This window comes from Brienomyrus brachyistius, chromosome 7 (genome assembly GCF_023856365.1).
Source record: "Brienomyrus brachyistius isolate T26 chromosome 7, BBRACH_0.4, whole genome shotgun sequence".
NCBI classification, from domain to species: domain Eukaryota; kingdom Metazoa; phylum Chordata; class Actinopteri; order Osteoglossiformes; family Mormyridae; genus Brienomyrus; species Brienomyrus brachyistius.
This window is the reverse complement of record NC_064539.1, coordinates 12,597,277-12,610,102: the sequence shown is the minus strand read 5'-3', so window position 1 is coordinate 12,610,102 and position 12,826 is coordinate 12,597,277. Positions and strand designations below refer to the sequence as shown.

Sequence of the window (12,826 nt, the reverse complement as noted above, 5' to 3'; positions counted from 1 at the left end):
ATACCAGGAAATAGCCTGTAACTTACATGCGCACAAGCGACGTGATAATAGGGACTTGTAGTTTTTAAGGGAGAAGAAGCTTTTTTTCAAGGACGAAAGGTTCTTGAGGCTTGATATGATACAATTGCTGCCTTTAGTATCCTTCCTTAATTAAATGTGGATATATACACAAGATAATTTCCAAATTAAGAAATATTTAATATAAAAGAGAAAACAATTTAATTAAAAGGCAAACCCCAGATCAAAACTGTAGCAGACTATTCAGTATGGATGCAAACAGATATTACGTTGTAAAGGCTGTGGTTGCTTTTAATATATAATACTTCATTGTACATAAGTGCTTTTGCATAGTTTTAAATTACACATTTTTTCAAATGTACAAATGTTTTTATAGTGATGAAAGATTTAAATGATTCAAAGATATTAAAAGAAGTTTATGCTGTACCTTGCATTTATACTTCTTTTAATAGTTCTTTTAAAGTCATTTATTTTTTTTACCTCAGTAATTACATGTGAAGCAGCTGTTCATGTCACTCTTCATACCTCCTTGAGTGGGATTACAGTCCCCTGTGGCCTTTTACTGAGGCTGGTGGTCTTGGTTTTCATGATCGAGTAATTTAGCATTTCTTATTTATTTCTTTCTTTCTTATTTAATTATCAGCTTTTATTTAATCACTTAAACATTGACCTTCATTTCTTCAGGATTTATCAAAGTGTGAACCCCAAGATTTCAAACCATAGTGAAAATACAAATCAAATATGCTAAGAATATCTTTATAGAGGTTCATATTTAACTACTGCCTCATGCCCATTGCTTCCGGGATAGGCTCCGGACCCCCTGTGACCCAGTAGGATAAGCTGTTTGGAAATGGATGGATGGATATTTAACTAATCACCGCTTTGAATTAATAATAAAAGAATTAATACTAATTTGCTGTAATTGTGCTCTTTCTTCTAGACTCCATTTACATAAATGATTTGCAGAGACACAATCTAAACAGCACAGATTACATGTGAGGGCAGCTGATTTCGTAGCTAGCAAGCGGCAATGCATACTATATTTAAAGACGGCATGTGATTGGGCTTTCATTCCTCAAGCGAAATCACAGGGTTTCATTTGTAGGAAATATCTACATTTTAGTCCTATTGCCTTGTTGCAAAAGTCAGTATACTCCATGCAATATAAAAAGGTCTAATAACAAAATATATAACAGAAGTTAGGCAAAATTACTTAAAAATAAATATGTACACACAATTACACAAGCATGTTTCACCTTTGTGCAACTTCTAGGTATAGTTGTGTGGGTTATCTTATTGCAACAGTACTTTACCTTACCACCAGTACTGCATTGATAGGCCATGGTCACACATCTGAACAGGACTTTCATCATGTTAGGAAGGGAGGGAAATGTTCTACTGCTTTTTATCTCCTGTTTGTTTCTGGTGCAATACTATAGATAGCACTCACAATGCAATACCACAGATGGATCAGCACTCAAATATCCAATAATCCTAATGCCAAGGCTATGGCTAACTACTCGTTGAATATGTAGAAGGTATCAGCAGCTCTTTTACTCAATTTAGGAGGGGAAACGCCTGGTTGGATTCTGTTAGTCATTTGATACAGCAGATCTTTACGCTACGTGTAGCCTGATATGTAGATTAGACAGAAGCCTAGACTGCTCTGTCCACCATTGCACCTGTCGGGGCCCCTGCTAAGAATACCTACAGTGCCAGCCTTTTACCTCACTTCACTCTTCAGTCTATTATTTTACGCAAACATTAGTGACTTTTGCTCTCAGTATGTTTTTTTCAGCTGCTGTATATTTTACATCATTAACCCCAAGTTGTGGGTGGAAAAATTGCATGAGAATTACCCAGGATTTCCATCAATTACCCAGGAGGGGGTGCCAATCCATCACAGGACACACACACCTTTCATACGTATGGGGAATTTGGCAATTCCAGTTAATCTTAGCAAGTTTTTGGACTGTGCAAGGAGACCAGAAAACCAGGAAGAAACCCCATGGCATCACCAGGAGGTGCCCGAACCCCAGAGTATTCACTTCAAACATTCATGGATGGCTGAAGCATAGTCATACCACCCAGCTCTAACCCACCCGAGCAGGCCTGCTGTGGCCACACTGCCTGCTCTGTCCGTCCACTCAGCATACCTTGTGTGTTGTTGTGGTGTCTCCACTGCATAGTCCAGTTTCTACCCAGAGTCCAAAAACAATGCTGAATCTATTGGAGTTACTAAATTGTCCATAGGTGTGCATGGGATGTGTGCCCTGTGACAGATTGCTGCCCTGTCCTGGGTTATTCCCTGCTTTACACCTATAGCTATTGGAACAGGCTCCAGACCACTGTGACCTTAATACAAGGATGGATGAATGGATGGATGGATGGATGAATTTGCCATAGTGTTCACCCTTGTTATTACATTTATTATCTGATTAAATATATGTTAAGTTTTAATAGCCACCATGAAGTTTCTGTCAGTATATATGCATTGTTTAAGAAATACCTTGCTGTTTGCAGTGTTTTATATGCTTCTTATTTAGTGGTGTTACTATCCAGGGAAACCACCAATCTTCACCTGTGGCCTAACACTTGTGCAATTTATGTCTATGAAACCTTTCATGACTTCAATTGCATCCCTCTCATTGGAAGAGTAAAGGTATTGATGATAAAATGATTGTATTTAATTGAGTCTAGAAGTAGTTGCAGCGCTAGAAAATTGATGTGAGCCACCTGGCCAACTGTATTAACCATCCTCAATATATATTTTCTATTTAATAACACTAAGAAGATAATCAGCTATTTATTTTGATGGTAGGGTAAATTCACCCAGTAAAAATACAATATGTAACTGCAAAAACATTTTAAAATATGACTGAAAACGTACATGCCTGTATGGTAAAATGCAATATAACATACTGGTAGAATGAAACAAAATTACTTAATAAAAAGGTTAATTTGAATCTAGGTAATCTGAAGGGTGGATGTGGTTAATGCCTTTTTTTTGGCCCAGAGAGGCCACTTTTGCAATTAAATTTCAATAAATCTGACACAATTCCTTAAGTAAAATATGCTGGTATATAAATTAATAATATGTATACAACATAATGAATTATATTTATTAGTATGCGTCAAGTTCAATGTGATACAACATGGATATTTAGGTTAGCACACTGCATGGTTGTTATGCACGTAGATTTGATAGAGGAGTTTGCTGGTTCAGTCCCAAGAGTAGCCCTGTCCAAAGTACATAAAATAAATTATTCATCTTGGCGCACAATAAAATAAAAATAGTAATAACAGGCATATTTAATAAATAGGTCATAAGTCCTCCAAGACCCTGCACTGGATACATTTACATATTTAGCAGACAATTCTTTCAAAAGCAAGACACAAATGAGGCAAATAGCACATACGTGCCTGTGAACTAGGCATAAGTGCAGCTAGGCGGAGCTTCTAATGAATGCTTGGAGAATAACTGGACCAAAGCATGGAGAACCGTGGGTGAGCTGATGGTGCACACTCGGAAGGCTTCTGAGAAGCATGTTGAATAGTCATACACAACTAAGATATACTGGTGACTATGGCTGCTCTTCACAAGGGGATCCACAATGTCCATGGCAATCTGGTAAAAACCAGTACAGATCATAGGGAGTGGTTGCAAAAGTGCTCGATCTGGTTTGTGGTTGTTGCAGGTTTTTGACAAACAGGGCATATTGGTGCAGTATGTCTGGATGTTTATATATATGGAAGGCCAATGGCTGTGTACAAGTGTTCGTAGTTTTGGAGCTACGGAACAGCTTCTAACAAAGCAAGAACCTGATAAGACTACAACAACTACAACAGTCTGAAAACATCAAAACCATTAAGAAAGCCAATGCATTTTCATATTTTTAAATACTGATTAATAACATGCTCATTAACAGTCATGCTTGGTTACTTGAAACACTGAAATAATGTATATTTTTTACATTTTTATTTGATTTTGACCAATTTCTGTCATTACCGCAACACCGTCTGGAATCTACAACCTAATACTTTTCATATTTCACTGAAACTTGATATATTTTTGTGGCAAACCTTAAGGAACGCAACATATAGATTCAACACCCGATAATTTAGACAGGAAAACACCTCAACTGGTATTTCAGATGTTCAAAATTATTAAAAGAGAAAGAGCTACTTTAGGGTGCAACATGGTGGCACAGTGGTTAGCACCATAGCCTTACAGCTCTTGAGCCTCCATGATGGCTCCGTGTGTGGAGTTTGCATGTTCTACTCTATGTCGTATTCTTCCGGATACTCTGGTTTACCATCCTCGCAGTCCACAGATATGCTAAGGTGAGCTGTAATTGGCAGATTGTCAGTAGCTATGCATGTGTGTGAATGGAGAGTGGGTTGGTGTCCCATTTGGTATTATTCCCTGCCGTATCTCCATATCTTCCAGCATGGGCTCCAGACCCTGGATAGGATGCACAGATAACTAAGGGGGAAAACTACTGTAGTGTCTCGCCACCCCAGAAAACGAGGAAAAAAACAACACTATTTCACGCCAGTTTCAGAAGCACTATCAAAACAACAACAGCTGACGTGAAACACAAGGAGGTCTCTCGCTGGACTGTAAGGTACACACACGGTGGGTAATTCATACATTGGCTAAAGACACGCGAAGATCAGACAGGGTTCACATATGACACGCAATGACATACGCAACAATAGGAAATATAATACAAACATTTACAACTTCACCAAAAAGGTGCTATTTACAGTATTCCCAGCCTGCTCAGCGCACTTACTGGGCACAACTGAGCCATCCCGCTGGCACTACAATATTCTGCTGCCCTCTACGATCAGACTACTGTATAATGTTGGTGCCCTGTTTTAAAATAGTAATCTTCTTTTAAAACATAACTCTGAGTTGTAACGTGATGTAGGAAATCCCAAATAAAGCTGATAGGACACACATGATGAGGCAGTTTTGACATATCTGGATCCAAGGGCGTAACTTTGGGCTGGACATTTGGTGTTGGGGTGAGGTCTCCACTCATTTAGGGGTCCATGGGGTTGTATTAGCCGGTTTTGATTATTGGCGGTGGGTGGTACTCCCCCGTATTTTACGCCAATGCCTGGATCCCAAACAAATTACGAGGACTTCACTGTATTGCACAGTTGGTCAAGAGCCAAAACAGATACAAAACCGATACAAACAATTTCCTTCCTTGAATATTTGTATTTTAAAGGTGTGTAATGCAACTAACAAAATGAGACATTATTTTGTTCTTCGCCCAGAGGACTACAGTTTGCACTCCACAATACTTCAATTTTCTCCGGCATGTTAAACTTCCTGTAAGCGATCATTGGCGCAGTTGTGCTGCAATTAAGACGCGGACATTTGTGCCTACAAAAACTTGCGAATCTGCGCATTCGGGGCCTTTTGACACCTTGATGCGCATTTCAAAAGGCTTCCCGCGTCTGTGTAAGACTGAGCTACCTGCGGCTTACACTCCACTTTAACCGGCTGTATCGCTTCACGTAAATACTACGCTTTACTCTCTAAATGCAACGCTTTGCTGGAGGAGTCTAACGCAAAGTATCGGTCGTGTCGTTCCGGCAGGACAGAATAATTTGTTGGTTTTGCTATTTTTTTCTGCATGTCTTTGTATAGGCCGTGCTAAATGGCATGCTAAATGTTTGTAAGTGTTCCTGGATTCCGTGCTGCCCCAAATCTAAATATGTAACATGGAATAATTCTGACACTATTGCGTTGCTGATATTTTTATATAGCATACTAATAAATGATTATGATATATACTTTATGCCAGGGCATTTTAATTTATTTGCTCTTACTTTACATTTTACTTAGTTCCGTGAGCTGCTCGTCTATATTGGTCTGTAGTATTTGGTTACCTGAAAAGTGGAAAGCGCGCGTTTATCTCATGGGCGAATTTATAATAAAACGTGGGTTTATAATAAGAATAGAAACTGATTCATTTGTCTAGAAAAATAAGGGCACTAATTTCTACAGCTAGCAATGGAAATTAGAATTGCGAAAAACCTGAGAGAAGATGTAAGATAGGCAGGTAACGCGTTTTTGGCGTCTGATTTAAGAATCTGTTTGGTTTTTTATATTGCATCTCTCAAAAATGTAGCACTGGCAAAAATGATACGAGCGATCTCTGGTAGTTTTGTTTCTAATGTGGAATTCCTGCTTGCTGCATGAACACTGTGTTGCAGAATGCCAAAATCTAAAGAGACATTATCAACCACTTCTGGTAGCGACTCAGACAGTGAAACGGAGAAAAAGGTACGTAAGGTTTTACAGAGCAGTGTGTGCGCGCTTTGATCTCCAGAGCCGTGTCACCGGGTGGTGGTATGGATTTCATATTCTCGCAAGACCAGCAGCAATTAGAACCACGTGACATTGTAATAAAATAATATTTCGGCTTTCTTTTTTGAAACTGAAAATGTACTATACATCTAAGTTCCAAGCTGTCATTGGACATTTGGCCAGGGATATTCAAATTGCGGTTTTCGAGGGCCAAGCACAAATGATTTTTCAGCCTTCTTTGACATGTGACTCCTCTGTGGCGAAAAAGAATGAGTAATTATTAAACTAACTACCTGGAAAAAATTAAAATAAGGCCTGGATTTCAAATTAAGGCCTAGATTTGAAGAGCCCTGAAAATTCCTTCAATTCATACCCCGGAAATTTTCTATCATTGCTTTGAATTACTGCCTTGGCCAATATATGGTGTTATGCAAGTTTTTGGTCGCATTTGTGGTCACCTGCAGGCAAAGAGAAAGAAGGCATCTGCACCAGAGAAGCCTGCTAAGAAACAGAAGAGTGGAGAGAGCTCAGCAGGAGGGGACTCTTCAAAGGCTACCGGCAAGAGTGACGACAACCTCTTCCAGGTTACGAGCAGCTCGGTGCCCTTGCAGTATACATACTGTACCCTTGTGTGGTGTTTTGTGTTTGTTTTTTCCATTTGAACTGAATGTGTCTTTTTTTTCTGGACTGAGTAGTTTGCATAATGCCATAATTGAATTTTGTCTGGATTTTTTTTTCCAATGGCAAACAAAACCAGGATTGTAAGGAAGTGTAGGGGCGGTGAGTGGCTCAGTAGGCTAAGCCTCTGTGCCTGTAATTAGAAGATCACCAGTTCATGCCCTGGTCTCAGCAGAACAGTGACATGTCTGTGGGTGATTTAGCAAGGCTCTTAACCCCCAACTCCTGGGGTGCTGTGCTGTGACCCCCCCAAGTTATGGAGTGTAAGATGGTGAAGGGAAACATTCCAATGTTCCTGTACATGTATTTGTGCGAAAGGCAAATAAATCATGTTTGTTTAATGGGTGAAATGGAAGCAGCTGCTTTGTGGGGAAAAGAATATTGTTTCTAGTAATATGAATCCTTAATGTTTTAAAGAAGCGAAATAATAATTACAGAAATAGTAAAGGGAGTCTCTAGTGTCATTTAAGGTATTTATGGACAATAACAGTACTGTGCAGGACCTAAATGAAAAGTCTTGGAGAACTGGCATTACCTGAAATGCATGTGTGGTTCTCATGAATAGAAATAGGTCATCAGTTAGTTTCTAGGAGAACAGTATGGTAAAAATTCAGTATGATAATCAGTATTCTGACTGGGTAAGTTCCTTTGTGCTTTTTTTATTTCTAGATTGGGAAGATGAGGTATGTCAGTGTCCGTGATTTCAAAGGCAAGGTACTGATTGACATCCGTGAGTACTGGATGGACCAACATGGAGAGATGAAACCAGGAAAGAAAGGTACGTGACCCGTTCCGTAGCAATGCCACTCTGATGTCATATGAGGTTAAGTCATTGCCACTGTTCCACCCCTGCAGGCATCTCTTTGAATCCAGAACAATGGAACCAACTGAAAGAGCAAATGTCTGATATTGATGAAGCTATGAAGAGATTATAAGAAAACGCTCTAAGTGGAGTTTGTGTGTGTTGTGGTTTTTTTTTTTTTTTTTACACACATATATACTTTTACACTGGGATAAAAAGCATTTCCTAGCAGGTGTTTTTTAATCAAAGTGTACATTGTGTGCTCAGTTCAGTTGAATCTATGATTTCAGCATGTTTAGTGTGTGACACGTGTTCTGTATTTATAAGGACTGTGGTTTATTGTAGCTCTAGGGTGAAAAACTTCAGTATTGCTCCACTTAAACTGCACGGACAGCTGTACAATTTCTTTAGTGAGAATAAATCCTATATCTTATGTGCCAGCATCTCATTTTTTTTTATAAGTGCTTAAGTATTCACTCATGCCTTCCCTCTTCAGTAGATTCCTTTGAACAGCCGATTGAGTTCCTTTTAAACATGAACTCACTCAATTTGTGAGATGAGGACTTCAGTTCTAATAATGAAAGTATTATAAATAAATCATATATATATATATATATATATATATATATATATATATATATATATATATATATATATATATATATATATATATATATATATATTTACTTATCCGGAACAATTGGTACTCATTTTAAAAAGCATGTGCCCTGTTTTTGCAGATGATGAACTTATTTCAGATACATTAACATATAGGCAGTTGTGAAGAAGCTTTGATGTGTGATTTGACTTGCAGATCTAGTTTCAGTGCAGCCTAATTTAAAGTCTCTTTGACTTAAACTGCATAGATATTAGGTCCTTAAATACAGTATATGGCTTATTTTTATTGGTTAAATGTATGCTAAATAGCCAGTGCCACTGGGTGGCGCTTGTGCTGCATTTGTCTGAGGCATTGCCGCAGTTCTCACCTCTGGTAGCTACCAACACAGCATTGAGGGGCCTCTGTTTTAAACCGTTCAAAAGAAATTTTTGTCAGAATCTCAGCTGTTTTTTTTTTTGCCCTATGTAATCAAACTATATACGGCACAAACAGTAGGTGCTGTTTCATTTGCAGCTCTGAAAGCAAGTACTATGGATCTGAACTCAATGAAGGTCCTATCTACCTCCAGTAACCCATCGACTGAATACTTCCAATTTTACTGCTGCCTTTATCGATTACTTTCTTTTTCTCTTTGCTGTTGCCAAAAGATAATTCATTTGGCCAACCACACAAACATAATTTTAGACTCTTTAATGTAAAATGAAATTAGAGCATACGTGAATGTGAAAATTCAGGAGCCATCCAAACACTCCCTGTAATAAAGTTCTTAAAATTAATCAAGTCGCGCACATAAAATGAAATTGCTTCTCCTGAGTAGCATACAGCCAGAACAAGGAACAGTGACTTCGACTGTAATTATGTATTTTCTCAAACTGCATTTTTGTTAAGAATTGAATGCCTTTTTGCATGTAGTTTATGCTTAATTTAAGCATGAGTACCTGCATTCTTAAACCTTCATAACTAATAAACTTATATCATGGATGAAAGCCTAACATATTTAATCTTGAAGGTTTGTACAGAAAACAAATATAGTTTTGACGGTTCATTTGTTGTATTAATTTAACCCGTTAAAAGTGTCTGCTGCAGGGCATGAATGATTATTAGTCTTAACTAGTGGTTAACCAGTTATGGACCCCAGTAAACTTTTCTTTTGCATGTATGGTATCTAGACTCTGATGCCGTAGGAATTCTTTTTCTCACAGTGATATCCCTTAGCCACCCTAACGTGTTTCCCTTAGACATATTTTTACATGCACAAGCATTATGTTTCATGGATTCTGTCAAGACACTGTTGGATATCCCCCAAATGGGTTGCACCATACCAGATTTTTCTTTTCAAAAGATGAAAGTGTCTGCAGGGGGTGTCTCCTTCCTAACAAGGAAAAACATTAGAGTCTGTCATTGGGTGGATCCATATATATGAACTGCACATGTTTAGTATTTTCTAAACATGAAGAAAAACCCATTAAATCTTAGCCGCAACCTTTGCTCACAAAGTCCTCTTTGGAAGCCTGCATTCCATAACCAATATAATCAATCAATATGAAATCTATACTGAAATATGACAACTTCTCATCAAGACAACATGATATATGGCAATATTTTGTGCCTGTGGCACAATATTCGTAAGACGGGTAATGCAGGGTTTTTTATCACTGTGTATTCCTGTTTAATGAGTTATGGCCCAAAAGTGGAAGACATTCTCTAATCCAAAAACAATAATTTGTGTTAACAGCTGGAATTTACTGGCTAGATCAAGGGTGTATTTTTCATATGTATTTTTTGATGCATCTAGGGTCTTATAAGAAACAGCTTTATTGGCTCTGTTGGTTGAAAGCCGTGCATTTTTCTTTCTCAGTATTTCTTTATTTGTCATCTCTGGCAAAATCCAAAACCTCTGCATAATTCATGTGAAACGTTAACAGGACAACCTTGAAAAAGGACTCTCGGTAATGTTAAAGAAAACAGTCTTTTATAACATGAGGAACTACTTGTAAATCACGCAGTTAAAATTAGATTTATTCTTGTCAGATAAAACTCAACATTTGTGTTAAGATTGCATAAAGATAACAATTCACCAAATAGTTTTTAGTTGTATTCTTTACATTCAGTTTCCATCTGCTTCCCTTAATCTTTGATAAATGCAAGAAAACTAGTAAGATAAAACAATTCATACATCTGAACTGTTGCCTCAATTCTATATAGGATAGGAAGTTGTTTGGATGGCTGTCCTTGGGGCTGGTGTGTGGGTAGGGATTCTTTGCCTGCAAGGTCACTGGTTGAAATTCCTGTGTTGGCAATGAGATGTCACTGTTGGACTCCCGAGCAAGGCTCTTAACCCCCAATAGTTCCTTTGCATATGTCCCTTTGGATAATGGGACCCGCTAAATGGATATTTGAATCATGTTGCAATGCACAAATATTGTTTTTGGAATGAGGCATGTGTGAGTATATTTACTATCACTATAGTAAATAGTATAGTTACTATTACTAGTATAGCTACTATTAACTATAAATGTATATACAGTATGTCATGGCTATGTGTAGTTGTGTCATATGTAATTCAGATTTGTATATTCAGTTTGTTTAAATTTGTGATTAAATATGATGGTACATTTTACATTTTACAATGTCTAAGGTTAGCTACAAATATTGCCTCTTTCCCTTTCAGAGTGACACTATGGTTTAGTACTATAGGGCAGCACTATTGCCTCCCCCTACAGGGCTGGGGTTTCAGATCTTCTGTATGTGTGGAGTTGCACGTTCTCCCTGTCTTGTGCAGGTATTGACCGATCAGATTTTCCCCGTCAACCCAACGTCATGCAGTTAGGCTAAATGTCACGTCTTATTGGCTGTGAAGGCCTGGAAAACAGCTCAAGGTGTCCAGATCTGCTGTGAGCCTCTGCCAAAGATGCTTTGTGGGTGAGGGAGCAGGGCTACTATGTTACTTCTGTGAACTATAAATATTCAACTAAGTAATGCTGATCAAGAGTAGTGGTTAGAAAGATGGGTAATATACTCTGTCATTCCCATCACACACAATCTGTATGGCATTTTTTTCAGTACCATGCAATATATCTTGTATGAGCAAAGAGAATATCTTCTTAAAAGATTTATTCTGTCTAGCCTATAGTAGAAATGGCTTTAGCAAGAATTGTTCAAATCTTGGAATAAGTAGTTTGCTCATAAATTATTTCAAATTGATAGTGCCTTTGAAAAGTTTAAACATGCATGCAGTGGGCACGGACAACCTTAGCAGCACAAACAATACACATTTTACACATTTTATGAGTGTTTACCTAAGGCCCTGTACAGGTGTTATATGTAAAAGGGAGGATTACTAGACAGTATTACATCACATTTTGCGTGCAGGCTGTGTTTCTTCTTGTTACAAAACGGTTATGCCTCCATCAATTCAAGAGTCTTAAAATAAACATTGCCTTTACAGTATGATGATGGTAGATCTTGTGGGAAAGGGTGCATTGGCTTGCAACAAGGTGTGAATGAAGAAAAAGTACATAAAAGCACATACTCATATGAAAACATTTTGTTAGTTATTTACCCCTATGCGAATGTACATTTATCGCTACAGATAATAATTTTCCCAAGGCAACAAGTTTGTATGGGGGACTGTGTGTCCCGTGTTTAACATATTTTGTCTGCTACGCAATGTAATATTATATAGATGTTATTTTTCTGGTAAAAACATGGCAGCTTGTGGTGATAAGTTTGCAGTCTTTCATTTTTCTCTCCAAGTGCTTATTTTCTGAAAGACAGAGACATAAAAAGTAATGTATGATTCCATATGTCACGAGCCATCACACTCTTCTTTGACTTGGCTGTTTAATTTGCCCAACATGCAGCAGGCTTTATGGATTCTGACATATACTTGTTGATATTTCATTCAGCCATTTTCTGAAAACGTTTGTCCTATTCAGGGTCATGGGGGGTCCAGAATCCTTTCCGGAAGGTATAAAGTGGGAACAACCCAGGATGGAGTGCTAATCCATCACAGAGCACACTCACACTCACACACCATTAACTCACATTCACACACCATTCACTCACACTTGTATACCTATGGTCAATTCGGTAACTCCAGGTAACTTCAGCATGTTTTTGGACTGTGGGGGGAAACCGGAGTATCCGGATGAAACTGCACAACGACATGAGTGAACACTATTATCACTTTACAAAAACATAAGGATGAAAATCTAAAAATATACACTTGATCAGACCCAAAATTGGAACTGCCAGCCAAGGTCAACCAAGAATGAAAATGGAGCTTGCAGCCGCCACATCTTCCATGGATCTATTGGTTGTATAGGTTATAGAGTAATTTTGAATTGTTTATGGCAAGAGATGATTTTCTGAATGA

The 12,826-nt window shown here is 38.0% G+C and overlaps 1 protein-coding gene across 3 annotated transcripts; it reads left to right on the top strand.

Moving 5' to 3' along the window:
* The first annotated feature begins 5,449 nt into the window (after positions 1-5,449).
* Positions 5,450-8,269, top strand: LOC125745885 (activated RNA polymerase II transcriptional coactivator p15-like). Of its 3 annotated transcripts, none has more exons than XM_049019138.1 (5): positions 5,450-5,553; positions 6,256-6,325; positions 6,814-6,933; positions 7,697-7,805; positions 7,883-8,269. In XM_049019138.1, the coding sequence occupies exons 2-5, from the start codon at positions 6,257-6,259 to the stop codon at positions 7,960-7,962; spliced, it is 378 nt and encodes a 125-aa protein (XP_048875095.1). In that variant the 5' UTR covers positions 5,450-5,553; position 6,256; the 3' UTR covers positions 7,963-8,269. The 3 variants fall into 3 exon arrangements, with proteins under 3 accessions (XP_048875095.1, XP_048875096.1, XP_048875097.1); XM_049019139.1 differs by having other exon boundaries at positions 5,469-5,497; XM_049019140.1 differs by lacking the exon at positions 5,450-5,553 and adding an exon at positions 5,566-5,714.
* The last annotated feature ends 4,557 nt before the right edge of the window (positions 8,270-12,826 follow it).

Excerpts from the sequence above, each read along its gene's own strand:
- LOC125745885 (XM_049019138.1), top strand. The coding sequence starts at position 6,257 with ATGCCAAAATCTAAAGAGACATTATCAACCACTTCTGGTAGCGACTCA. Across the intron at positions 6,934-7,696 it reads GTGACGACAACCTCTTCCAG|ATTGGGAAGATGAGGTATGT; the intron begins GTTACGAGCAGC and ends TTTTATTTCTAG. Across the intron at positions 7,806-7,882 it reads GATGAAACCAGGAAAGAAAG|GCATCTCTTTGAATCCAGAA; the intron begins GTACGTGACCCG and ends CCACCCCTGCAG.